The 27806-nt window shown below is 43.9% G+C and overlaps 1 protein-coding gene across 1 annotated transcript in view; it reads left to right on the top strand.

Moving 5' to 3' along the window:
• Positions 1-8209, top strand: part of LOC129819190 (basic proline-rich protein-like) — a gene marked incomplete at its 5' end in the record, with an annotated part of 153159 nt that extends 144950 nt beyond the window's left edge. Inside the window, one exon of the mRNA XM_055875741.1 lies at positions 8129-8209. Coding sequence (XP_055731716.1) covers positions 8129-8209 — 81 coding nt within the window. The remainder of the gene's footprint in view (positions 1-8128) is intronic.
• Positions 8210-27806: the final 19597 nt, after the last annotated feature.

Raw genomic sequence — 27806 nt, 5'->3', positions numbered from 1 at the left:
TGGAAGTTGTGGGAATGTACATTTTTGGTTTCCCATTGGTTCTGGGAACAAAGCCGTAAGTTTCCTGACAGAAGTGAACATTTTTCCTGTTCTGGGAACATTACATTTTAGGTTGCAGGGAGGTTCTGAGAACGTTTTACTATGGTTCCCTGAAAGTTTTCCTGGAAGGTTTTATTAACGTTCTGAGAACATAAATTATATATTAATTGAAGGTAATTAAATAACAGTCTGACAACATGTTTCAATTAGACTTTTAATAACACTGCTAGTTTAGGTTAAAGGTTTTTAACTCCAAGTACAGACAGGACAAATGGAAATGAATTTGCTTAGGCATTAAACATGCAAAAACATGTATTTTGTGTTGTGGCACAGCATCAGTGAGATTAAAACCTATGATCTTCGGTTGTCTATCCATGGAATTAGCCCACTGTGTCATCAGAACAGAGCTAGTGTTTCATGTTTTTATAAGCTGTCCATTTTAGTCTATTCGAACAGATCCCATTTCAAAGGTCATTAGGACAACACACCTGAACATACTTAACAAGATAGAGGATAGAGAGAGTTTTGTTGATGCTGAGAACGGAATATATATGTATTTAAATATCATTCTTAGAACGTTATTTGAATGTTAGGAATATTTTCTTGTGATTTTTATGGAAAGTTTTCTTAGTGTTCTGACTTGAAATAGAACCATGAGGAAACCTAAAGAAAACGTTATGCTGAAGTACTGAAATTCCCACAGAATAACATTGTTTCTTAACATTCTCTGAATGTTCTGAGAACATGACTTGAAATAGAACCATGAGGACACCTGTAGGAATCGTTATGCTGAAGTACTGAAATTCCCACCTAAGAAACATGTGGTTGTCACAACGTTATGTTCTATCTGAGTATCCAGCACCAATCTCAGAACATGGTGGGAAAGCTGAATGCCAAATAACCATAGGACAACCCCTCTCTCACCAAGCTCTAAGCAACATATAGTTCTCAGAGTGTTATGTGCTAGCTGGGTGGAGATCACAGAGGTTGTTTTTAATGAGTGCATTTCATAAGTGGCTAGTTTGAATGAACTACCTTAACTAAAACCTCTGCAAAGGTTTAGCCTGCAAAACTTTGGTTTTGAAGAGCAACGTTCTGGCATGGCTGCTTCATGATTTGTTGGGAGAGTCCCCATATTTTCTTTCTTATCGACATCGACAGTGTAGTTCCTCTATGACAAAGGAGTCCATCATTGAGACCAGACCCTAGTTACTATGTTGCCTGGGGTCGGGTTTTCAAGGCTATAGCAGAAGCAGCTAAAGAGAGGAAAGTTCAGGCTTGTTCTGCCAAACTACATGGGGAGAATACAGTCCAGTTCCTTTTTGTAGTTCTGATGTTTTGTGTGAGGCGAAAGCATGTTTGACAACAGGAATGAATGAATTGAACAGAATTGGAACTAAATGAAAGCGTAATTATATTTGAACATTTGTGGTTGTGGTTTGTTTGATATTGAGTACTAGTCGATCCCAATGCAGGACCATGAGTTGTGGGACTTGGTAATATGTTATTTCACAAAATGCCAATGTTTTGCTTCTTGCGGTATAATTATGGACAGCATTTAGAATGCAGATCAAGTTCATATACTATATTCCCTCTTGGGCTAAAGATGTTCTCGTACACTGTCATAGACTAGTCGAATTAGATTTACTTGCATGCGTGTCTTTTGCCTGACAGCATTGAGAATAATCTCTACAAATATATACCGTCACATTTTTAACTTGATCCATTTATGCTGGAAACATATTATCTGGAATTTAGTCATGTCACATAAATAGCAGAAGAGGCTCATTCATAATATGAAATTAGACTTGAGCAGGAGAGATTCAGAAAAGCAGATAGAAGCTTGAATAGCATTTAGCATGTACAGTACAGAACCTTGAAATGATGTTTCTTATGAGGAAATAGGAGAATAAGAGTGTGCATGTACTCGGCATGTACTAACCTTTATCGGGGGACAACAGAGAGATAGATTGAACATACAGCCGTTTCACATTCTCTTACCTTAATCTTTCACTAACCACTGATCCTCTGGAGTTTACACTACTTCTACTTTAGGAAATTCTGTAGATAGTCCCAAGATAACATCCTAAATGGCAAACTGCTAGTAAGACCAGCTTGTTGAGCTAGTTAATATGATTCAACTATGCTAATAAGCCATTGGAACCTGCTACACATTACTTTTTTAAATGGCATCTTCTAGAATCTGTCACATATAGCAAACAAACCATTTATTTTGTTCCACTATCTGTTTGCGTGTTTACGTTTGACTATCGTGTGTACTCTTTGAGTAAAGGAAGAGAGAAAAGGTCGAAGAGAATTTAATTATTTATAGCCTGCTGTTCCCAGTCTCTATCGCGTAGACAGCTGGGCGCCCTGTACAGTTAAGATCACAGGCCTTGATAACCTGGTCCTTGATTTATGGACAGCATGGGCTTTTGCAATCACCTAATGAGGGAAGCTAGAGTGTTTACATGTTTATTAAATACCCAGAACCAGCTGGGACTGGTCGAGCAGACAGCATCTATCACAATATTTCTGTTTCCGTCACAGCCCACCTTAACCCCATGCTGGACTGTTTGGACTCACTCAGTCATATGTCTTTGAGTACGACGAGCAAGCGAGGCTGTTTGGCTGTAAGCTGTATAGACTGGACTGAGAGTGGCGGGTTGATTTGGAGAAAACCTCACAGTCAATGTGGCACCATGAGTAATTGAGTGATGGAGTGGCTACTTTGGCGCTGTTAATAGCTGTTTCCCTGTTTCACAGTTGTGGTTATTATAGCAGCTACAATGTAGCTATTGAAGTCAACATTACGAAGAGGTACTTCTGTTCACAACTTTCATCTAATTGGAGGGCTTTGCATCAACAATGACCTCAGTGTATTATAAATAGCATCGCAAAGAGTTTGCGTGTAATTTGTTTACTATTTTTGTTCCAAGTAACCTTGCAGTGTTGTGTTAAAGGCTGTACCCCCTTGTGTTCCTGCCAAAGGTACTGTAAGAAAAGGCTCATGGTTCTAGGAACAACAATAATACCAGTTATTCTCAGTTATTATTCAGTTATTCTCAACCAGATTTTCCTGAAAACACAATTCCCTTTGTTGGATTAGCATGGAAAAAAGAACATCACAGATCTGTTGGGGTGGCAGGTAGCCTAGAGGTTAGAGAGTTGGGCCTGTAACCAAAATGGTTGTTAGATCAAATCCCTGAGCTGACAAGGTAGAAATCTGTAGTTAACCCACTGTTCCTAGGCTGTCATTGTAAATAAGAATTTGTTCTTAACTAACTTGGCTAGTTAAAAAATAAATCAATATTTTCATAGATTTTTGGAAAAAAAATGTAAAAGTACATAACAATAGCGAGAAAAAGAACACAAACCTACAGTACATATTTGTTTTCTTCCTCCTTTTTTTACGATGTCCAACAGCCCTGTTGTCTGTTTCCCCCCCTGAATGAAATACTTTGCCGTTGACATTACAGGAGGTCATGCAAAGTTTTCTCAGTAGGGGCCTGTCTACCCTGAGGCTGTTCTCAGCCAGAGAAGACTGGAACTCACATGGTACTGTACTTACAGCCAGCCCTTAGCTTCAGTTACTGGGACTTAAATGTTTAACAGCTCTCAGTCGACCAACATAAACACGCTACTTTTTTGGTCCGCGTAAAGACAATTTCAGGAACAGTGCTCGCTGGAAATTAGATCTTGTAATCCCTGCTATTCGTGCCTCTCTTAAAAATGCAAGAAGGGACAAGTGGGGGTAATTGTTTTTACTGCAGTGGCGACAGGGGGGCTTTAGCTGCGCTCATATCACCCCTCTCCCTCTCCCTCTCTCCCTCTCTTTATCTCGCTGTCTCTTGCCTTCGTCTGTTCCCCTGTTCCGCCGAGAGGGAGGCGAGAACAGCCCCACACCCTAACCCTCCACCTCACCTACCTTACCCACCACCCCCTACCTCCTCCTGGCCCTTCCCATCACAGTCTCTGGAATACCTCAGCACCTGATAAAGATTCCCTGCAATCCAAAAAAGTTTGGGCACAACAGACGTCCTTTCTCCGTTTGGCCTTGTAAAACCTTTGCATACCAATTCTTCTTTCCATCAGAGCGATGTAATTGTCAGTTTTCTTTAAAGAAACAGAGAGCACCCAGCGAACATAGCCCTATGTGGGTATTTGGTGGGCAAGGTGGGCAGAGGCTAGCCCACACCAAGCCCACACCAGCAAACACAGGCTAGGCCAGCACAGGCTTTCCCACAGCAATCCCACATCAGCCCAACACAGACTAGCCCAGCACGATCTAGTCTACATCAGCCTAACACAGGCTAGCCAACAACAAGCCCACTTCAGACCAACACAGGCTTGCCAACAACAAGCCCAAATCAGCCCAACACGGGCTAGCCTACATTAGCCCAACACTGGCTAGGCAACAACAAGCCCAACATGGGCCAGCCCACACCAAGACCAGCACAAGCTAGCACACTAGAGATGTCCAGTTCACAAACAATTTGTTATTTTTGAACGACTCCTTTTACTGACTCGATAGTCATGATTCGTTTTCTGAGTTACTCATTCATTTTGTTGTTTGTTTGACCTGCTGGTAGCAATGACTACAGCAGGTTTAATATCATATTAATATTCCCTCAAGACCCATTCAAATTACGAGTGCCACACAGGGAGAGAGATATGCATGCCCATTCATTGTACAATATTCTTAATGCAGTCGCAGGACAACACACCTTCGAAAGCAGTATTGATGGCCACTGTTAAAAGAGGAGGATCACAGTGCTTTCTAGTGTCAGTAGGCTACACTTATTTCTCAAATCCAAGAAATGAGTCAGACTAAAATGCATAATTTTAGAACTAGAGTTCAAAAACCTTGGTTGGCTGAGTGCCAGTGGAACGTTTTTTGGGGGACTAGCAACAATATTTAGACTTTGTGATCTGGCTAATGCAGATGGGCAACCATCAACCTATTTATGTAAAGCCAATATTCTGCATCAGGTGATAATGCTTATTGCTAAATAGCACACCTGCCTGATAATATGGACCAATATGTTATTAGGCTCATTTCCGGAGGGGCAAATTATATTTTAGATGTCAATGTAACCGATGTGAAATGGCTAGCTAGTTAGCAGGGTGCGCGCTAATAGCGTTTCAATCAGTGACATCACTCACTCTGAGTACCTTGAAGTAGTTGTTCCCCTTGCTCTGCAAGGGGCGCGGCTTTTGTGGAGTGATGGGTAACGATGCTTCGAGGGTGGCTGTTGTTGATGTGTGCAGAGGGTCCCTGGTTCAAGCCCAGGTAGGGTCGAGGAGAGGGAAGGAAGGAAGCAATACCGTTGCATCAGCATCATTTTATTTTCATTCATTTTAGAGTAGAATGTCCTTTTAAAAAGTCACCAGAACTGAGCTTCTCACAGTCATTCTCCCTCCAAAAAATGTTAGTCCCTCCGCTACCTGTAGTATGCTGAGATATGTGGTTTTGTCAGTATTATATTGTTTAGGCTAGTAAATTATATATATTTCTAGGACATTTAAGGTATGACCCAGATGCAGACAATGTCGACAAAACAAAAGTCTATTCCTAAAACAGGGGTAGGCAAACGACAGGTCAATGGCAGGCAGGGGTCAATAATCCAGAGATGGTGCAAAGGGTTCAGAACGGTAGGCAGTCTCAGGGGCAGGGGTCAATACTGGGAAGGACTAGAAAACAGGAGCAAAAATCAGGCAGGAGCAGGGGAACAAACGCTGGTAGGTTTCACAAACAAAACGAACTGGCAACAAACAGAGAACACAGGTATAAATACACAGGGGAAGATGGGCGACACCTAGAGGGGGGTGAAGACAAGCACAAAGACAGGTGAAACAGATCAGGGTGTGACATATTTCAACCAGCCAGAACCACTACCCAGTCCACTGCCAGTGTAGCAGTAGTGGTGAACAACACTGGCTCTGGGATGGTTATGTAAAGGCGTCAGCATGCTTTAGTTCGGCTGGCATCTTGCCAAACTCGGCTAGGCGAACAGAACGATTGTGCTTGCATACTACCTTAAAATACCTTGGAAAATGCAAAAGAATTGTCAATAGAACTGTTTGTCCATTTTGAGATGCCGTAGCCAGTATATGCTTCCTCAAAATAGTAAAATCAGGAAAATATATTGATAAAAGTCAGCATGTCCTAGAGAGATTTTTCACGTTTATCAAAACGTCACGCCAGAGTAGGCCTACACGAAACACAGCCCTTATTTTAAGTGTTTCTAAAATCCCCAAATGGGAAAAATGAATGGTGGAAAAACGATTGGAACCATTTCCTTCTTTGACTGCTAGGTTTTATGGGTATTGTGACTCATACTGTGGTACTCTAGGCATGGCCCTGAACATGGGAGTTCAAGATTGCCATTGATTTGACAACGTTATTTTGTATTTCTTTGTACACAGCATACACCTTCACACCTTAACGATTACAAGCATACCCATAACTTAATGCAGACACCACTACGCTTGAAAATATGGAGAGTGGTACTTAGTAATGTATAGTATTGGATTTGCCCCAAATATAACACTTTGTATTCAGGACAAAAAGTGAATTGCTTTGCCACATGTTTTGCAGAGTTACTTTAGTGCTTTGTTGCAAACTGGATGCATGTTTTGGAATATTTGTATTCTGTACAGGCTTTCTTTTTTCACTCTGTCAATTAGGTTAGTATTCTGGAGTAACTGCAATGTTGTGGATCAATCCTCAGTTTTCTCCAAACACAGCCATTCAACTCTGTCACTTTTTTTAAGTCACCATTGGCCTCATGGTGAAATCCCTGAGCGGTTTCCTTCCTCTCCAGCAACTGAGTTAGAAAGGACGCTTGTATCTTTGTAGTGACTGGGTGTATTGATACACCATCTAGTGTAATTAAGCCATGCTCAAAGGGATATTCAATGTCTGCTTTTTTTTACCCATCTATCAATGAAAAGCCTCCCTGGTCTTTGTGGTTGAATATGTGTTTGAAATTCACTGCTCGGCTGAGGGACCTTAATTGTATGTGTGGGGTACAGAGATGGGGTAGTTATTCAAAAATCATGTTAAACACTATTATCGCACACAGTGAGTCCATGCAACTTATTATGTGACTTGTTTAAGCACATTTTTACTCCTGAACTTATTTAGGCTTGCCATAACAAAGGGACTGCACACGTCTTGACTCAAGACTTTTCAGCTTTTCATTTTTTATTAATTTGTCAAAATTTAAAAAAAGATCATTCCACTTTGACAGTATAGGGTATTGTGTGTAGGCCAGTGACACAACATCTCAATTGAATACATTTTAAATTCAGGCTGTAACAAAATAAAATGTGGAAAAAGTCAAGGGGTGTGAATACTTTCTGAAGGCACTGTGTGTGTATTGTCTCAGATTCTCACCGTCCTGCTGTGTTTTGGGTAGCCCTTTCCCTGTTACGAATTAGCACTGAGAGCTACAGGCACATTTATGTCTCATCCAATCACCAACGGCGCTTAATAAATCCAGACCTTAGGTGTACTGAAACCAGAAGCACACTCCCTCTATGGATCTGACACTAATAGTTCCTACAAACCCCCACCCCTTGTGCATATACACACATACACACAGAGCGCGGGTGCACACACCGGGACGTATGGAAGCGCACACACACAGAGACAGGTATGCGTACACACACACACAGCAGCCGCGGCAGCAGATTAACACAGCCTTTGTTCACGGCGGTGCGACCTTGCCAGACCTCGTCTCCAGCTACTCCCTCTGAGGTGGCGTGGAAAGGCAGACGGCGCTCCCAACAAGTCTCTGCCCCAGCAAATCACTCATTTTCTTACAATTACCTCCTTTCCTGCGCATGGCTGGGTGCGAGTGTCGCCCGTCTGCCTGCCATTGTGTGCTAATTTAAGGCCCATTATTTGAAGTAACAAATGTACACCAGGCAGAGTCACTTTCACATTAATACTTTGCACCCAAGGGGAAGTCTTCCCACAGCTATGGATCAAAGGTCCTCTCTATTGTATGCAACTTCCTGTTTCCCTTTTTAGCTCCAGATTGTTGTTTTTTCACGCCCTGCTCCTCCTGTTGGTTCACAGCCCACGGCACTAGATCTCCTCAGACTGGACGCCATGATGGACAAGCGTGAGAATCTGACCTTGCACCCCTCTGTGGCGTGAACAGGTAATTTGTGGGAAGAAGAAAAGGAAGTGACTAGTGAGAGGAGAGATCATGCTCCTCACGTATATCTCGGGTCGCAGGGTAAAATCTGTCATGTATTATCTTACTCTCAGTGGAGGAGGTCATTAATGGCAAGACACCTCATCATACTGTATATCTGTGGTTCATTGGCTGGCCGTAGACATTTGTGTTAGATGATTTAAGGCAAAGTTGCCTTGGCCTTATGCCAAAGTATTTTCCAATTAAATTTAATCTCATGAATTGAACAATACACTGTATGTTAGATTTACTTCTCAATTAGTAAAACAATTTTGTATGATCATGTGTATCATTTGTGAAGCAGTATAGTTAGGGCACTGGCAATGATATTGACAGGGCCACAATATCTTGTACATGTAATATTGACCTATTATCTTGCCATCAAACTGAGCTATAGAATTTATTTCTCCTTGTCCTCAGAAACCTTTATTTTACCATCTGTCCTTACCTACTGTATTCCACCACATATACACGCTATTCTCCAGTGTCATTCACTTGGGCCTTAGGCCATGGGCCTCGGAGTTTGTGGGCAACAAAGAGCGATGGAGAAATTTACAGCTGCGCAGAGAGAAGTCTCACTCCCACTGGCATCACAGAGTGACCATCATGCCATTGTGCTTTAATGAAACACCCCCTAAGCCTGTGAAACCGGGGACATTGTGTGTCTTACCAGGCACAGTTTATGACCACTTCCTGAACTCTTTGATGAGGGCTTATACTGGGGACGTTTGTGACGGATTATACAAATGTCTTGTTTTGCATTGAGGCAATACCGCTGCAATGTTGCCACTTATAAATGTCTTTATAGTTTCCTCTGTGTAGTCAGCACAGCATGCTGACTGAATTAGCAACAGAGAAACACTGATAAGTACTAAAGGAACATTTGGTAAGTCAGCCTTATGTCACAGAATGTTTTTTGTTGTTGTCATCATCCATTGATAAACAATGGGCTCATATCTTGTCTCGAAACCTGAGCTTTCCTGAACATTTAATAAGGGTAAATTAGACCGTTATGCCTAAAAGTTATTGGTCTAATGAGGAAAGAGGCTTAATAGCGGGAAAAACATCGTGATCTGTTTAGAGCAGCCCTTTCAAGTGGTTCCCCTGTCCCTCATTTAGGCTTTTGTTCTCCAACGACAGAGCATAAACATGGGAGTATAAACCTGGTTAATGAGTGATGTCACGAAAGCCCTGTTCCGAATGCCAGTTCACCAGATCCTGAACAACAGCCTTTGAGTAACCTCCCATCACAAACAGGGGTCACACACACATGCACACACGCACATACACACACACATATACACACACACACATATGCACACACACTTACACCCATATACACACACGTATACACACACACACAGTCACGCTGTCTGAGTCAGAGGTAAACAAAACTCAGGATATGAGAGCGGTGGCGCGGTGGCACGGGGGCCTGTAACGTAATGGCCAAAGAGCTTGTCTCCAGGCCCTGCTTCAGTAATTAGGCTACACACTGAAGGTGAAAGGGACTCTCGTCCTAGCTTCTCATTAAAGAGAGGACAGAGCAGCAGAACCTCGGAGGGGGTGGGGGTGGAGGAGGGAGAGGCCAGTAGTGCTTTGATGCTAGCATGTCATCTCGCTCCAGGTGGAGACTCTATTTATGTTAATGTGTAATGGCTCCTGTAGGCCTCTATCAAGGCCCTGTGGACTCATATGATGGGGGAATTGCATTGCTCATGAAACTTTAGGTCAAACACTCCACTTCCAGGTCTCACGAGCGTCTGTGTGTCGCAAGCGTAGTGTGGATGGTCACAGAGGAATACAGGGTTTTTAAAGACTGTTTACGGTGAAACACTTAATTCCTTTCCTTCTTGCTATAGTAATGTATTATCTATTGTAGTTGTGCAGTGATGTATCCAAAGGCGAGAGCAGGTTAGATTTATGATCAATTCAAGAACCAACAAACCATCTTCATTTTGATAAGAAGAGAAAGCTATGGATTTATGTTAGGCACAAAGAACAAATTACTGTTACCTAATAAGATTTAACGACCAAACAAATATCATTTGAGATAGCAAAATGGATTGATTCAAGTTGGCACGCTTGTAACGGATTTTTTCCTGAAAAGTGCATTGCTTCATTGAAGCCTTGTAACATAAAGTACACACCTAAAACTAACAACACATAAAATATGTACATTTTTGCCACCATTAATGGATTTAACTATTGTAATGTATTTCCAGTAGGGGGGATGGATAGCAACCAAGCGATGGTTCACCCAAGGTTTGTCAAGTTCTCTGCTGGACCCTGCAAGACCAGACTCTGTTCTGAGGAACAGACACATTTACTTCATCCTCTTCTTCTAAAGTTCAGAGGCCTGACACACATAGAGGCACAATGTCTTTGAGCATGTGCGTGTCTCGGAGGGGCTTAAGGGGGCATGGGATGAGAGGGAGGGTGGAGTGGTGAATTGGGTGGTTACCACGGGGCAGGGAGGTGGGGGGGGGGGGGGGGGGGGGGTCACAGTGCCCCAGGGCCCAAGCTCTGTGTTGGGCCACAGAGGCCAGTGTTGGGGATGGGGGCTCTGGGAGTTAATTGCTAGTTTGGAGGATGATGCTAAGTGGTAGTGACAGTGTATGTGGCTGGAGCCAGTGAGCTCCTGCTGCATATTCACTCTGTCTAAGAGCATCGCAGCATCTGTCAGCGGTGTGCAAGGGACAGGACGGCCAGGGTCCTACACAGTACAGCAGGGAGAGATAATCTGCTGGGATGGACTGGGTAACAGGCATGGGGAGGGACAGGGGAACAGGCATGGAGAGGGACAGGGGAACAGGCATGGGGAGAGACAGGGTAACAGGCATGGGGAGGGACAGGGTAACAGGCATGGGGAGGGACAGGGTAACAGGCATGGGGAGGGACTGGGTAACAGGCATGGGGAGAGACAGGGGAACAGGCATGGAGAGGGACAGGGGAACAGGCATGGGGAGAGACAGGGTAACAGGCATGGGGAGGGACAGGGGAACAGGCATGGGGAGGGACAGGGGACCAGACATGGGGAGAGACAGGGGAACAGGCATGGAGAGGGACAGGGTAACAGGCATGGGGAGAGACAGGGTAACAGGCATGGAGAGGGACAGGGGAACAGGCATGGGGAGGGACAGGGGACCAGACATGGGGAGAGACAGGGGAACTGGCATGGGGAGGGACAGGGGACCAGACATGGGGAGGGACATGGGGGCTCAATAACACTGGATGAGCTCATAGATGGGGGGGGGGGGGCAGAGGTACATTTGACAGAAACGTATGTCAGAAATAAAAGAGAGAGAAAAGCCACAACAGCTCTGCAACACCCTTAGAGACATTTAGGTGATGGAAGCTGTACTAAAAAGATCTGAGATGAACATATACATAAACAGGATGTTAGCATACCTGGGCAGTGGGTGCGCAAACCACGGTGCATCTGTAAGGTGGTGTAATTAAAGCAAGAACAGAAAAATACAGAAGTAGAAATGAGCAGGGTTAGGTTACAACCTGCTGCATTTGTTGCAAGGAAAACTGTCTTTGAATCTTTTGGAACAGACAAAGACTTTTATCAAAACCCTTCTCCTTGAATTAAGTCAAAGGGGATTCCAGTTCCGGTAACATGCATTGAAATGCGTTGCTTTCTCGTGGTTTTCTTTAGCAAAATAACTATGAATTAACAGACCTTTTTTTTAAAAACAGGCTATGAGGTTCAAGGATTTGCCCGTAGAGTTCTGAGACAGGATTGTATCGAGGCACAGATCTGGGTACCCAAAAAATTGTGCAGCATTGAAGGTCCCCAAGAACGTGGACACCTCCATCATTCTTGAATGGAAGAAGTTTGAAGACTCTTCCTAGAGCTGGCCGCCCGGACAAACTGAACAATCGGGGGAGAAGGGCCTTGGTCAGGGAGGTGACCAAGAACCCGATGGTCACTCTGACAGAGCTCCAAAGTTCCTCTGTGGAAATGGGAGAACCTTCCAATCAGGCCTTTTTGGTAGAGTGGCCAGACGGAAACTACTCCTCAGTAAAAGTCACATGACATCCCAGAAACAAAATTATCCTGTCTGATGAAACCAAGATTGAACTCTTTGGCCATCTGGAGGAAACCTGGTCATGCCTGGAGCAAACCTGGCATCATCCCTACGGTGAAGCAAGGTGGTGGCAGCATCATGCTGAGGGGATGTTTTTCAGCGGCAGGGACTGAGAGACTAGTCAGGATCGATGTAAAGACGACTGGAGCAAAGTACAGAGAGATCCTTGATGAAAACCTGCTCCAGAGCTCTCAGGACCTCAGACTGGGTCAAAGGTTCACTTTCCAACAAGACAATGACCATAAGCGCACAGCCAAGACTATTCTGGAGTGGCTTTATGACAAGTTTCTGAATGTCCTTAAGTGGCCCAGCCAGAGTCTGGACTTGAACCCGATCAAACATCTCTGGAAAGACCTGAAAATAACTGTGCAGCGACGCTCCCATCCAACCTGACAGAGCTTGAGAGGATCTGCAGAGAAGAATGGGAGAAAATCCCCAAATACAGGTGTGCCAAGCTTATAGCATTATACCCAATAAGACTCGAGGCTGTAATCGCTGCCAAAGGTCCTACAACAAAGTAATGAGTACTTACATAAATTCAGTATTTTTTATTGTTGTTGTTTTTTCTGAAAATCCGAAAAACATGTTTTTGCTTGGTCATTATGGGGCTTTGTTTGTAGATTGATGAGGGGAAAAAACAATGGAATCAATTTTAGAATAAGGCTGTAACGTAACAAAATGTGGGGAAAAATTCAAGGTGTCTGAATACTTTCCGAATGCACTGTATAACATCCCTATAATGTGTGGGACACTAACTGTATTATAAGGAACAATAACAGGTCTTTTTCACTCCAGCTGCTGGCATATTCTGGCCGTTCACAATTGACCTGAGGGAACATGATGGCTCTCAACACCCGACAACAGAAAGAGTTGGACACTGCCATCCAAACAATTGTTGGAGAGGATATTACAATGCCCTCAACCTTGCAATTAAAACCGATAAATTAACCTCTTGCGCTGCTCTCTTCTAAAGTAGATACCTACTCAACTAAAGCGGACTGTTTGGAGACAGCTGCCAGTGTGACAGAGGGACGACTCCATGACCTGGAAACTAGAAGGGGAAATCAATCTTGTAGCTCCCTCCAGTAACCACGAGCACAACCGTTCCTTGATTTTAACTGCCGGCTTTATTCTGTATATTTAGTCAAAATTATCACCTTCCGTGAGAACTATAAAGTAAATGAAAAATACAGCTAAGCACACTCTTACAACCTTATCTTACGAGTGACTTATTAGCTTGGTATAACTCTGAAGTGCTTACATACATAAACAGTTTAGCCGGCGCTATAACAGTATTAGATTAAACACATGAATAAAGGAAAAATACCTCATTGGCTGCTTATTAAAGAAGGGAGGAAATCAAACTTCACACTTATTATTCCTGGCATGAATTCACGCTTCATCCTTAATTATTATAACGTTACCATCCTAACATTAAACGCTTCAAACTTTATGAACTACACCCGATGACATGAAAACTTAGCTAACACAGCGCGGGATTGCCTTCCCTCCAAAAGTGTGTTGCTACAATAAGGATCCCCGTTACAACAGTTATTAGCTACGTAGTTCCGCTTGTCTTATCATTTCCCCCACAGCGGACACGTAAACAATTCAAACACAAAACAACGACATAACCTGTAAGTCTAACTGTCAGTTACACAATTCAAACACAAAACAACGACATAACCTGTAAGTCTAACTGTCAGTTACAAATCTCCTAAAAAAGAAAACAGAATCACTTAAAAATCCTTCCCAGAAATCCTGCTGAAACAGAGGGTCACCTCCAACGAGGTGAGATCCCAGCTATGCAAGCTAAACTTGACATGTGGCTTCATCCACCCGGCAAAAATCATCTTGACCTTCCAGAACATAACACACACGTTTTCCACTACCAAGGAGGCTCAAGACATATTGGAGAAGAACATTCAAACCCAACACACAACACACAATACGCACAGTCACGCAGCCATGGCTGTGATGCTGCCCTCAGCATAAGTCAATGATGAGGAAATCCCCTCAATTGGGTAAAAGGAACACTATTATTATTATTGCTGAACATTGGAAATCGTTATTATTATATTCTCTATGGCCCAGGACATTTAGACAATGATGACCACGCCGATTAATGAACAATGGACAACATATTGAAGTGTCATACAGACAGGGCTACAGCGCATTGCATCACTATGGACTAAACTGTTTAGGATAGATGGTCAGTCCCATATGGGCTACCACACAATTCCTTTTGATCTTCCTGTTGATGCCAGTCCCCCTCAAGTTATGCTGCTGAATTTATCTCTCAGGGAGGACTTGGCCTATAGGCCATGATTCATTATTGTGAAGATCTAAATTAAAGACAGCATTTCTTACACGGACATTGTAATTTTTTCCTTTATTTTTTTGTACATACTATAGAGCACATACACTGAGTGTACAAAACATTAATCTATTTCCATGGCATAGATTGACCAGGTAGATCAAGGTGGAAGCTATGATCCCTTATTGATGTCACTGTTAAATCCACTTTAATCAGTGTAGATGAAGGGGAGGAGACAGGTTAAAACCTCTTAAATGTAAAGGCAAAAATGTAGATTTCCGCCTAAATAGAGCAGTTATATAAATAAGGACATGTGTCCTTAAATGTGGGATTATTGGAAAGAAAATACCTGGGAGATTATAAGAAAATGGTCATAACATAGATAGGACTGGCACAGTTCAGATCACACAAGATCAAGCACACAGAAAGTAGCCGTTCTTTTATTTATTGTATTTTGAAAGTCGTTTTTCATGGACAAGCTATAAGTCAATTATTGATGAAAAGAGCTGGAAACACATCAGTTCGCTTCCACAACAAGCCAAGCCAAACACTTCTGGGGGGGGGGGGGGGGGGGGTTGGGATTGATAGACACAACAGTTAGAAATTTGTAGATGTTTTAGTAAGGGGTGTCAGGTGCGGTCAAGGGTCAACTCCAAGTGTCCCCTCAACCTCTCCAAAGTGTTGTATGTATGTAAATGAGCCTATTCCACTGCTATTACACATTGAATAAGCCTAAAAGCCTAAAAGTGATTGGTTCCTTTAAAAACACAATTTCTACAATATCAGCCCCTCTCAAACAGTGTCAGGGGACATCCAGGGGACATCCAAGTGTCCTTTCAACCTCTCTAACGTGTCCGAATGGGGTAATTCCACTGCTATTACACACTGAATAAGCCTAAAAGATAATCCGGCTTGACTCTTGCGAAATGATCATACCCTGCGCTCCCCTTCTTCTTGTCATTCCCCTCATACTTTTGTGGGTTGCTCATGTGAAGAGTACAGTTGATAGCCAAGAAACAGTTTTCTTCACATGAGGCAGGGAACTTGATACCTTCCCCAGTCCCATGTATATCACCAGGGAAATGTACGAGAGCATGTCACCCTTGGTGATATGTTTCCAGTGCATCTTCTTCCCTCTCTGCTGCTTCTTGTCCCCACACGTGTTGCTATTGGATACTAGTGTCCCCAGCACAGAGGTGGTTAAGTACAGCTGAAACAGCTGGAAGGGGGTGTATGTTTGAGTACTATCCAACTGTGGGTCTGAACCTGGGTGGTATTGGCTCCACAATCTATAATGACTGTATGCCATCTGTGCTCAGGTTCATCTCCCTCTGTTGTAGTGGTTCCGGTGCTGTTTCCAGTGGTCCGAGCTCTGTTCCTCCCTCTTCTCTGAGAAGCCTAGGTGTTCTCCCTGCCCCCGCAGTTCTGCCCCCGCAGTTCTAGATTAACTGGCTGAGAGGGGCGTGGAGCCAGGGCCTGCCGTGGGGGTAGTGGAAGAAAGGGAAAGAGAAAGGGAAAGGGGGATACCTAGTCAGTTGTCCAACTGAATGTATTAAACTGAAATGTGTCTTCCGCATTTAACCCAAACCCTCTGAATCAGAAAGGTGCGGGGGGGGCTGCCTTAATCGACATCCACGTCTTCGGCACCAAGGGAACACTGGGTTAAATGCCTTTCTCAGGGGCAGAAAGACAAATGTTTACCTTGTCAGCATGGGGATCCAATCCAGCAACCTTGGGGATCCGATCCAGGGGTTGTGGATCTGGCAGAGGAGGGTGAAGACCGGCGGGTGCACTTGCTGGGGGTGGTTTGCTCCCAAACATCATCATCTTCTCTGTGGGGAATACAACGAAGGAAAATAAAGGGTAAATATTGCTGTAAGATACACATCATTACAGTTGACTCATTTTACAATAATACATTACTGTAATGTAAAAGCAAACTTTGTTACAAATTCCTTGCTAGTGACTTTTAGCACACCATGTTACAGCCCTCTCTTAGAGACAAGCACTGTACATTTCTAACTCCTTCAGTAGGCTCCCCTCCCCCACTAGACAAAGCAGGCCAGGGGGATTGTAAACTGGCCCTTCACAACTGAACAAGTTAGAGAGAGCAGCAAGCTCACCTCTGTCCACAAAGCACCTCAGAGTATGAGTTCGGATCCTTCCGGACTCTACCTCAACACGGCTAGAATCCACCACTCCGCCAAATCCTTGCCGTAAGCTCTGGACCTGTGCATCGGATCATCGCTGCTCCCGAGTGGCTATAGTGGCTAATGCCCCTGCCCCGAAGCTAGCACCAGTTAGCCACGAGCCAGGCGCATCTCCCGGCTAGCAAACTAAATTACTACAACTACAATTACCTCTTTCGCCATCTGGTCTGGACCCTTTGTCCACACGGCGCCCCGCCGTACCACCATGACTGGTCTGCCGCCTTAACTCCATCCGCTGTGCTCTCAATTGCCCTTCGCCGGACGTGGAGCAGACGCTTCTACTTACCCCGGCCTGCTAACTTTAAACGGTGTGTCTACCGAGCGCTAGCGTAGTAACGACTCCCCCGCGTTTTCCCTGTTCCATATATTGCTGTTCACTGGACCCTATGATCACTTGACTATATAGCTGATGCCTGCTGGACTGTTCATTAATCACGGTACTCCATTTTGTTTATTTTTTTGTTTATCTGTCGGCCCCAACTCAGGCCCTGTGTGTAGTTAACCGACCCTCTTTGCCCATTCATCGCCATTTTACCTGTTGTTGTTGTCTTAGCTGATTAACTGTTGTTGTCTTACCCGTTGGTGCCTTAGCTAGCTCTCCCAATCAACACCTGTGATTGCTTTATGCCTCGCTTTATGTCTCTCTCAAATGTCAATATGCCTTGTACACTGTTGTTTAGGATAGTTATTATTGTCTTAGTTTACTGCAGAGTCCCTAGTCACACTCAACATGCCTCAGATACCTCCTTTGTCCCACCTCCCACACATGTGGTGACCTCACCCAGCATAACTAGTCCGTCCAGAGATGCAACTTCTCTTATCATCACTCGGTGCCTGGGTTTACCTCCACTGTACCCGCACCCCACCGTCTGTACATTATGCCCTGAATCTATTCTACCACACCCAGAAATCTGTTCCTTTTATTCTCTGTCCCCAACACACTAGACGACCAGTTTTGATAGCCTTTAGCCGTACCCTCATCCTACTCCTCCTCTGTTCCTCGGGTGATGTGGAGATTTACCCATGATCTGCGTGTCCCCAGGTACTCTCATTTGTTGACTTCTGTAACCAAAAAACCCTTGGTTTCATGCATGTTAACATCAGAAGCCTCCTCCCTAAGTTTGTTTTACTCACTGCTTTAGCACACTCCGCCAACCCTGATGTCCTTACCGTCTCTGAATCCTGGCTAAGGAAGGCCACCAAAAGTTCCCCAACTACAACATTTTCCGTCAAGATAGAACTGCCAAAGGGGGAAGAGTTGCAATCTACTGCAGAGATAGCCTGCAAAGTTCTGTAATACTTTCCAGGTCTATGCCCAAACAGTTCGAGCTCCTAATTTTAAAAAGGAATCTCTCCAGAAATAAGTCTCTCACTGTTGCCGCCTGTTATAGACCCCCCTCAGCTCCCAGCTGTGCCCTGGACACCATATGTGAAATGATTGCACCCAATATCTCTTCAGAGTTTGTTCTGCTAGGTGACCTAAACTGGGATATGCTTAACACCCCGGCAGTCCTACAATCTAAGCTAGATGCCCTCAATCTCACACAAGTTATCAAGGAACCCACCAGGTACAACCCTAAATCCGTAAACATCGGCACCCTCATAGATAGTATCCTGACCAACTTGCCCTCCAAATACACCTCTGCTGTTTTCAATAAGGATCTCAGCGATCACTGCCTCATTGCATGTATCCGCTATGGGTCCGCGGTCAAACGACCACCCCTCATCACTGTCAAACGCTCCCTAAAATACTTCTGCAAGCAGGTCTTTCTAATAGACCTGGCCCGGGTATCCTGGAAGGATATTGACCTCATCCCATCAGTCGAGGATGCCTGGTCGTTCTTTAAAAGTAATTTCCTCATGCATGCCCCTTTAAAAAAAATGTGAAATAAGAACTGATATAGCCCTTGCTCCACTCCAGACCTGACTACCCTCGACCAGCACAAAAACATCCTGTGGCGGACTGCACTAGCATTGAATAGTCCCCGCGATATGCAACTTTTCAGGGAAATCATGAACCAATACACGCAGTCAGTCAGGAAAGCAAAGGCTAGCTTTTTCAAACAGAAATTTGCATCCTGTAGCTCTAACTCCAAAAGGTTTTGGGACACTGTAAAGTCCATGTAGAATAATAGTACTTCCTCCCAGCTGCCCACTGCACTGAGGCTAGGTAACACTGTCACCACCGATAAATCCATGATAATCGAGAATTTCAATAAGCGTTTCTCTACGGCTGGCCATGCTTTCCTCCTGGCTACCACTACCCCGGCCAACAGCCCCGCACCCCCCGCAGCTACTTGCCCAAGCCTCCCCAGCTTCTCCTTCACCCAAATCCAGATAGCAGATGTTTTGAAAGAGCTGCAAAACCTGGACCTGTACAAATCAGCTGGGCAAGACAATCTGGACCCTCTCTTTCTAAAATGATCTGCCGCCATTGTTGCAACCCCTATTACCAGTCTGTTCAACCTCTCTTTCGTATCGTCCGAGATCCCTAAAGATTGGAAAGCTGCCGCGGTCATCCCCCTCTTAAAAGGGGGTGACACTCTAGACCCAAACTGTTACAGACCTATATCCATCCTGCCCTGCCTTTCTAAAGTCTTCGAAAGCCAAGTTAATAAACAGATCACTGACCATTTCGGTTTCCGAGCTGGTCACGGGTGCACCTCAGCCACGCTCAAACTAAACAATATCATAACCACCATCGATAAAAGACAGTACTGTGCAGCCGTCTTCATCGACCTGGCCAAGGCTTTCCACTCTGTCAATCACCACATCCTTATCGGCAGACTCAACAGCCTTGGTTTCTCAAATGACTGCCTCGCCTGGTTCACCAACTACTTCTCAGACAGAGTTCAGTGTGTCAAAATGGAGGGCCTGTTGTCCGGACCTCTGGCAGTCTCTATGGGGGTACAACAGGGTTCAATTCTCGGGCCGACTCTCTTCTCTGTATATATCAACGATGTCGTTCTTGCTGTGGGTGATTCCCTGATCCACCTTTACGCAAACAACACAATTGTGTATACATCTGGCCCTTCTTTGGACACTGTGTTAACTAACCTCCAAACGAGCTTTAATGCCGTACAACACTCCTTCCGTTGCCTCCAACTGCTCTTAAACGCTAGTAAAACCAAATGCATGCTTTTCAACCGTTTGCTGCCCGCACCCGCCAGCCCAACTAGCATCACCACTCTGGACGGTTCTGACTTAGAATATGTGGACAACTACAAATACTTAAGTATCTGGCTAGACTGTAAACTCTCCTTCCAGACTCATATTAAACCTCTCCAATCCAAAATTAAATCTAGAATCGGCTTCCTATTTCACAGCAAAGCCTCCTTCACTCACACTGCCAAACATACCCTCGTAAAACTGACTATCCTACCGATCCTCAACTTCGGCGATGTCATTTACAAAATAGCTTCCAATACTCTACTCAGCAAACTGGATGCAGTCTATCACAGTGCCATCCGTTTTGTCACCAAAGCCCCTTATACCACCCACCGCTGCAACCTGTATGCTCTAGTCGGCTGGCCCTCGCTACATATTCGTCGTCAGACCCACTGGCTCCAGGTCATCTATAAGTCTATGCTAGGTAAAGCTCCACCTTATCTCAGCTCACTGGTCACGATAACAACACCCACCTGTAGCACGCACTTCAGTAGGAATATCTCACTGGTCGTCCCCAAAGCCAACACCTCCTTTTGCCGCCTTTCCTTCCAGTTCTCTGCTGCCAATGACTGGAAGGAATTGCAAAAATCGCTGAAGCTGGAGACTTATATTTCCCTCACTAACTTTAAACATCAGCTGTCTGAGCAGCTAACCCATCGCTGCAACTGTACATAGCCCATCTGTAAATAACCCACCCAATCTACCTACCTCATCCCCATATTGTTTTAATTTACTTTTCTGCTCTTTTGCACACCAGTATTTCTACTTGCACATCATCATCTGCTCATCTATCACTCCAGTGTTCATTTGCTAAACTGTAATTACTTCGCTACTATGGCCTATTTATTGCCTTACCTCCTCACACCATTTGCACACACCGTATATACACGTTCTTTTTTTCTATTGTGTTATTGACTGTACGCTTGTTTATTCCATGTGTAACTCTGTGTTGTTGTTTGTGTCGCCCTGCTTTGCTTTGTCTTGGCCAGGTCACAGTTGTAAATGAGAACTTGTTCTCAACTAGCTTACCTGGTTTTAAATAAAGGTGAAACAAAAAATAAATAAATAGGAGCAGTTTTGCTTTTAGATCATAATGAATAAGATTATTCGGACACTATCTGGAGAGTGCCTCACTAATAAACCATCACAGCCATCTTGAAATGAGCTCGTGGGTATGACCTGCCCTTTTATGACCATATGCTCATATATGGTACTTAGTCACACCAAAGATTGTATGGTACTGCTGGAAAAAGTGCACTTGAACGGGGTACGGTAGTAGGTGCCAAGTGTACCGGTTTGTGTCCAAAACTGCAACACTGCTGGGTTTTTCACGCTCAACAGTTTCCCATGTGTATCAAGAATGGTCCACCACCCAAAGGACATCTAGCCAACTTAACACAACTGTGGGAAGCATCGGAGTCAACATGGCTGAGCATCCCCGTTGAATGCTTTCAACACCTTGTATAGTCCATGCCCGACGAATTGAGGCTGCTCTGAGGGCAAAGGGGGTAAGGTGTTCCTAATAGTTGGTATACTCAGTGAACATGCTTAATAAAAATTGAGGGTACATTATGTTTAAGGTAATTTAGACCATATTTCTAATAATAGTGAGGATAATGTATAAAGAGCTAGCTATTGCTCCGACAGCCATCGTATTTGATTGCTTTTCTTTTGTTTGATTTAGATGATTTATTTTTGTTCATTACCCACCCTAACTCATCAAGTCTGCAAACTTCAACGTAAAGGTCTGAAGGGGGAAATGTTACTTATTTTATGTTATACTGTATTTCTTTCTCAATACCTTAAGACCCCAAAATATGCTGCTTTAGAGATGTCAGATATAAGGCTGCCACTGACTGTTATGCTGCCACCCTGTAATGATAGTGCAGGACAGGAGCAACCGGGGAGGGAGTGCACAGGGCCAGTGAGGGGGGATTATAGAAGGGGGTTGGTGGCTTTGGAGGGCTAGGGGAAGGGGAGCTGGGAGGGGGAGGAAAGGGGGGAATGGTTAACAGGGGCCGGTTTGCTGAGTTGGGAACGACCAATGGATGGGTTTCGCTGTGGGTCCTGCTTTTTGTTTTATATCCATGGGCTAATTAACACTAAAGATAACAATAACATACTTAATAACACATTCTCTTTTTTTACAATGGCAACGCAAGCTATTGAATTGAAAGGCCTAAACTGTCCTATTAAACGTTCCAGCTGTCTTGATATCCTAGTCAGAAACCATGTTGATATACAGTACCTTCAGAAAGTATTCACACCCCTTGAATTTTTCCACACATTGTTGTGTTACGAAGTGGGATTAAAATAGTTTTAATTGTCATTTTTTTGTCGATATTCTACACAAAATACTCTGTAAAGTGCAAGAAAATGTTTTACATTTGTAAAAATAAAAAAAAGATATGAAAATGAAAATACTAATATATCTTGATTAGTTAAGTATTCAGCACCCTGAGTCATTACATGTTAGGATCACCTTTGGAGCTGTAACGGAATTCCTCCTCCTCTTCATCTGAAAAGGAGGAGTAGTGATTCGACCAAAATGCAGCGGGTTGTGAATACATAATGATTTAACCTGTTGAGGCTGGGGGCGCTGTTGTCACTATTTATGCTAATCGTGTAATTTTTGAAACGGCTTCCCACAAAATTCTTGATCGTACAATATGCATATTATTATTATTATTGGATAGAAAACAGTCTATAGTTTCTATAGGAGTTGAAATTTTGTCTCTAAGTGGAACAGAACCCATTCTACAGCAATTTCCCTGACATGGAGTCAGATTTCAGAAATGTTGGCCCCTGATCTGGAGTCAGTTAAAAGGCCACAGTTATTGCTATGAGTATACGGACACTGCTTACGTCTTCCCCTGGATGCCTTTACGTGATGACGATTTGAATGGGGTTGATTGCGCGTTCACAGGCACTACAAATTAAAAAACCCTGAGGCTAGTCACTCTTTTGGAGCTGCGTCATGCGCCTAGAGGACACCGACCCGCACCTGTTCCAAGCATTAGTGGAGGGAGTAATATTACTCTGGTCATGTTTCTACTCGTTATAGGAGTTAAAAACATCATAAGGTAGTTAATTTAAAGCGTTTTATAGCAATTTATATCCGTTTAGTGCGATTTTGGGACATTTATTTCTGAAACGCTGTGAATGGCTGGGCACGCTTCCAGTTCATCCCGAACGCAGTTGGCATTTCCACATGGCAAGAGGACAGCTTTCCACCAAAAGACGATTAGACCCAAGAAAGGATCCTTTGCCCAAGATACTGATGGAAGAACAGCTCAAAGTAGGAAATTTTTATTATGATAAATCGTGTTTCTGTCGAAAAATGTTAGTGGCTTAGGACGCCATGTTTTTTGACGTAGCTTCGCTTGGCGCAAACTGTATTGAAAAGTAAGGATAATTTAAAAAATGTAATTCCGCGATTGTATTAAGAATTAAATTGTCTATCAATCCCTGTCCACCCTATATTTTTTAGTCACGTTTATGAGTATTTATGTATAAGAGTAGATCACTGTCTAATATGGCGCACGGACATTTTCTCACCAGCTGGGCTACATTTCACATTGTCTAACCATGATTTTGGTGGCTAAATATAAACATTTTCGAACAAACTGTATATGTATGTTGTAATGTGATGTTACAGGGGTGTCATCTGAAGAATTCTGAGAAGGTTAGTGAAAAAAATAATATATTTTGGCGATGTTGACGTTATCGCTCACTTTGGCTAGAATCAATGCTGGGCTGCTATGTGCTATGTGCTATGCTAATATAACGATTTATTGTGTTTTCGCTGTAAGACACTTAGAAAATCTGAAATATTGTCTGTATTCACAGGATCTGTGTCTTTCGATTAGTGTATGCTGTGTATTTTTACGAAATGTTTGATGATTAGTAAGTAGGTAAACACGTTGCTCTATGTAGTTATTCTAGTCCATTTGTGACGGTGGGTGCAATTGTAACCTATGCCATCTACCTGAAATATGCACACTTTTCTAACAAAACCTATCCCATACCATAAATATGTTATCAGACTGTCATCTGATGAGTTTTTTTGTTGGTTAGGGGCTATAAATATCTTAGTTTAGCCGAATTGGTGATGGCTACTGGTGTTGGTGGACAAATAAAAGATGGTGGATTATGCTAATGTGTTTTTAGGTAATAGATGTACATCTTTACATATTGTGTCTTCCCTGTAAAACATTTTAAAAATCGGACATGTTGACTGGATTCACAAGATCTGTGTCTTTCATTAGCTGTATTGGACTTTAATGTGTGAAAGTTAAATATTTTAAAAAAATATTTTTTTTGAATTTCGCGGCTCTGCCTTTTCAGTGGGGGTGGGGGGGGGAGTGCCGCTAGCGGCACCCTCATCCTAGACAGGTTAACTTCTTGGAACTATAGGGGGTGCTGTTCCGCATTAGCATATTTGTGTCTCCAAATTAAACTGCCTCGTGCTAAATTCTTGATCGTACAATATGCATATTATTGTTATTATTGGATAGAAAACACCTTCTAGTTTCTATAGAAGTTGGAATTTTGTCTCTGAGTGGTACAGAACAATTTCTACAGCACTTTTCATGACAGGGTTCAGATTTCAGAAATTTTTACCTCTGATCTGGGGTCTGTTTTTAAGGCGACAGTGAATGCTATGAAGAAACCGACACTGCCTACGTCTTCCTCTGGGTGTCTGTACGTCATCACGTTTTCAATGGAATCGATGGGACATTCACAGCCATTATAAAAGACCAAAATGTATAGAGACCGCCCTTTCTCGTCGTGCGCCTGAAGCGTGAAGGACATCGGACCTGCCTCGTTCCAAATCGTTTTCTAACCAGCAATATTTCTCCGGTCATGTTTTTACTCGTTATAGGTGTTAAAAACATCATAATGTAGTTAATTTGAACCGTTTTATAGCAATTTATATCCGTTTAGTGCGATTTTGAGGAATTTATTTGTTGTGCACTCTGAAACTTTGGACACGTTTTGGGGTGTCGGTCGTTGGTGGTGGACATTTCGAAGGACAGAGGACATCTATCGACCAAAAGACGTTTATAACATAGAAAGGATACATTGCCCAAGAATCTGATGGAAGAACAGCTCAAAGTAAGCAATATTTAATATGATAAATCGTGTTTCTGTCGAAATATTTTAAACGCATATTTCGCCATTTTGTTTGGTATAGCTTCACTTGGCGAACCCTGTATTGAAAAGTAAGGATAATTTTAAAAATGTAAATCAGCGGTTGCATTAAGAACTAATTTGTCTTTCGATTCCTGTAAACCCTGTATTTTTTAGTCAAGTATATGATTAGCTATTAATTAAACTAGATCACTCTGAAAGATGGCGACCGACATTTTCAGGCTTGTTTTGCTACTATTTTCATTGTGTAACCACGGTTTTGTATGGCTAAATATGCACCTTTTCGAACAAACTGTATATGTATATTGTAAAATGATGTTACAGGAGTGTCATCGGAAGAATTCTGAGAAGGTTAGTGAAAAAATTAATATCTTTTGGCGATGTTGACTTTTATCGCTCACTTTGGCTAGAATCAATGCTGGGCTGCTATGTGCTATGTGCTATGCTAATATAACGATTTATTGTGTTTTCGCTGTAAGACACTTAGAAAATCTGAAATATTGTCTGTATTCACAGGATCTGTGTCTTTCGATTAGTGTATGCTGTGTATTTTTACGAAATGTTTGATGATTAGTAGTTAGGTAAACACGTTGCTCATTGTAATTATTCTAGTCCATTTGTGACGGTGGGTGCAATTGTAAACTATGTCAGCTACCTGAAATATGCACATTTTTCTAACAAAACCTATCCCATACCATAAATATGTTATCAGACTGTCATCTGATGAGTTTTTTTCTTGGTTAGGGGCTATAAATATCTTAGTTTAGCCGAATTGGTGATAGCTACTGGTGTTGGTGGACAAATAAAAGATGGTGGATTATGCTAATGTGTTTTTAGCTAATAGATTTACATCTTTACATATTGTGTCTTCCCTGTAAAACATTTTAAAAATCTGAAATGGTGGCTTTATTCACAAGATCTGTATCTTTCATCTGGTGTCTTGGACTTGTGATTTAATGATATTTAGATGCTACTATCTACTTGTGAAGCTATGCTAGCTATGCTAAACAGTGTGTGGGGGGTGGGGGGTGCTCCCGGATCCGGGTTTCTGAGGCAGTAGAGGTTAATAAAGCAAACAACGAAACACGAAAACAAACACTTGGAAGGATTTACAAAATAACAAAACAACGTAGACTGACCTGAACGTAAGCACTTACATGTAACACGAAGAACGCACGAACAGGGAAAACAGACTACACAAAAACCGAACGAACAAACATACCGAAACAGTCCCGTGTGGCGCAACATACACAGACACTGAAGACAACCACCCACAACAAACAATGTGAAACAACCTACCTTAATATGACTCTCAATTAGAGGAAACGCCAAACACCTGCCTCTAATTGAGTGCCATACCAGGTAACCCATTAACCCAACATAGAAAACACATAACATAGACTACCCACCCAAAACTCACGCCCTGACCAATTAAACACATACCACACAACAGAAAACAGGTCAGGAACGTGACACAACCCCCCCCTCAAGGTGCGAACTCCGGGCGCACCCCTACAACTCAAGGAGAGGGTCTGGGTGGGCATCTGTCCGCGGTGGCCGCTCCGGCGGTGGACGAGGACACCACTCCACCACTGTCTTTGTCCCTCTCCTTCGCGTCCTTGAGTGGCGACCCTCGCCCCCGACCATGGTCCAGGAACCTTCACTGAGGCCCCTCCTACATAGAGGAGACAGCTCAGGACAGAGAGGTAGCTCAGGACAGAGAGGTAGCTCAGGACAGAGAGGTAGCTCAGGACAGAGAGGTAGCTCAGGACAGAGAGGTAGCTCCGGACAGAGAGGTAGCTCCGGACAGAGAGGTAGCTCCGGACAGAGAGGTAGCTTAGGACAGAGGGACAACTCTGTACTAATGGCAGCTCCGGACTGGGTGGCAGCTCCGGACTGGGTGGCAGCTCCGGACTGGGTGGCAGCTCCGGACTGAGTGGCAGCTCCAGACTGAGTAGCAGCTGCGAACTGGAGGGCAGCTCATGACTGGAGGGCAGCTCATGACTGGAGGGCAGCTCATGAATGGAGGGCAGCTCATGACTGTAGGGCAGCTCATGTAGGGCAGCTCATGACTGTAGGGCAGCTCATGACTGTAGGGCAGCTCATGACTGTAGGGCAGCTCATGACTGTAGGGCAGCTCATGACTGTAGGGCAGCTCATGACTGTAAGGCAGCTCCTGACTGTCTTGCGGCTCTGGCAGCTCCTGACTGTCTGGCGGCTCTGGCAGCTCCTGACTGGCTGGCGGCTCTGGCAGCTCCTGACTGGCTGGCGGCTCTGGCAGCTCCTGACTGGCTGGCGGTTCTGGCAGCTCCTGACTGGCTGGCGGCTCTGGCAGCTCCTGACTGGCTGGCGGCTCTGGCAGCTCCTGACTGTCTGGCGGCTCTGGCAGCTCCTGACTGGCTGGCGGCTCTGGCAGCTCCTGACTGGATGGCGGCTCTGGCAGCTCCTGACTGGATGGCGGCTCTGGCATCTCCTGACTGGATGGCGGCTCTGGCAGCTCCTGACTGGACGGCGGCTCTGGCAGCTCCTGACTGGACGGCGGCTCTGGCAGCTCCTGACTGGACGGCGGCTCTGGCAGCTTCTGACTGGACGGCGGCTCTGGCAGCTCCTGACT

Source organism: Salvelinus fontinalis, chromosome 21 (assembly GCF_029448725.1).
Source record: "Salvelinus fontinalis isolate EN_2023a chromosome 21, ASM2944872v1, whole genome shotgun sequence".
Lineage (NCBI taxonomy): Eukaryota > Metazoa > Chordata > Actinopteri > Salmoniformes > Salmonidae > Salvelinus > Salvelinus fontinalis.
The sequence above is the reverse complement of the archived record's forward strand: the minus strand, read 5'-3'. Positions and strand labels throughout refer to the sequence as shown.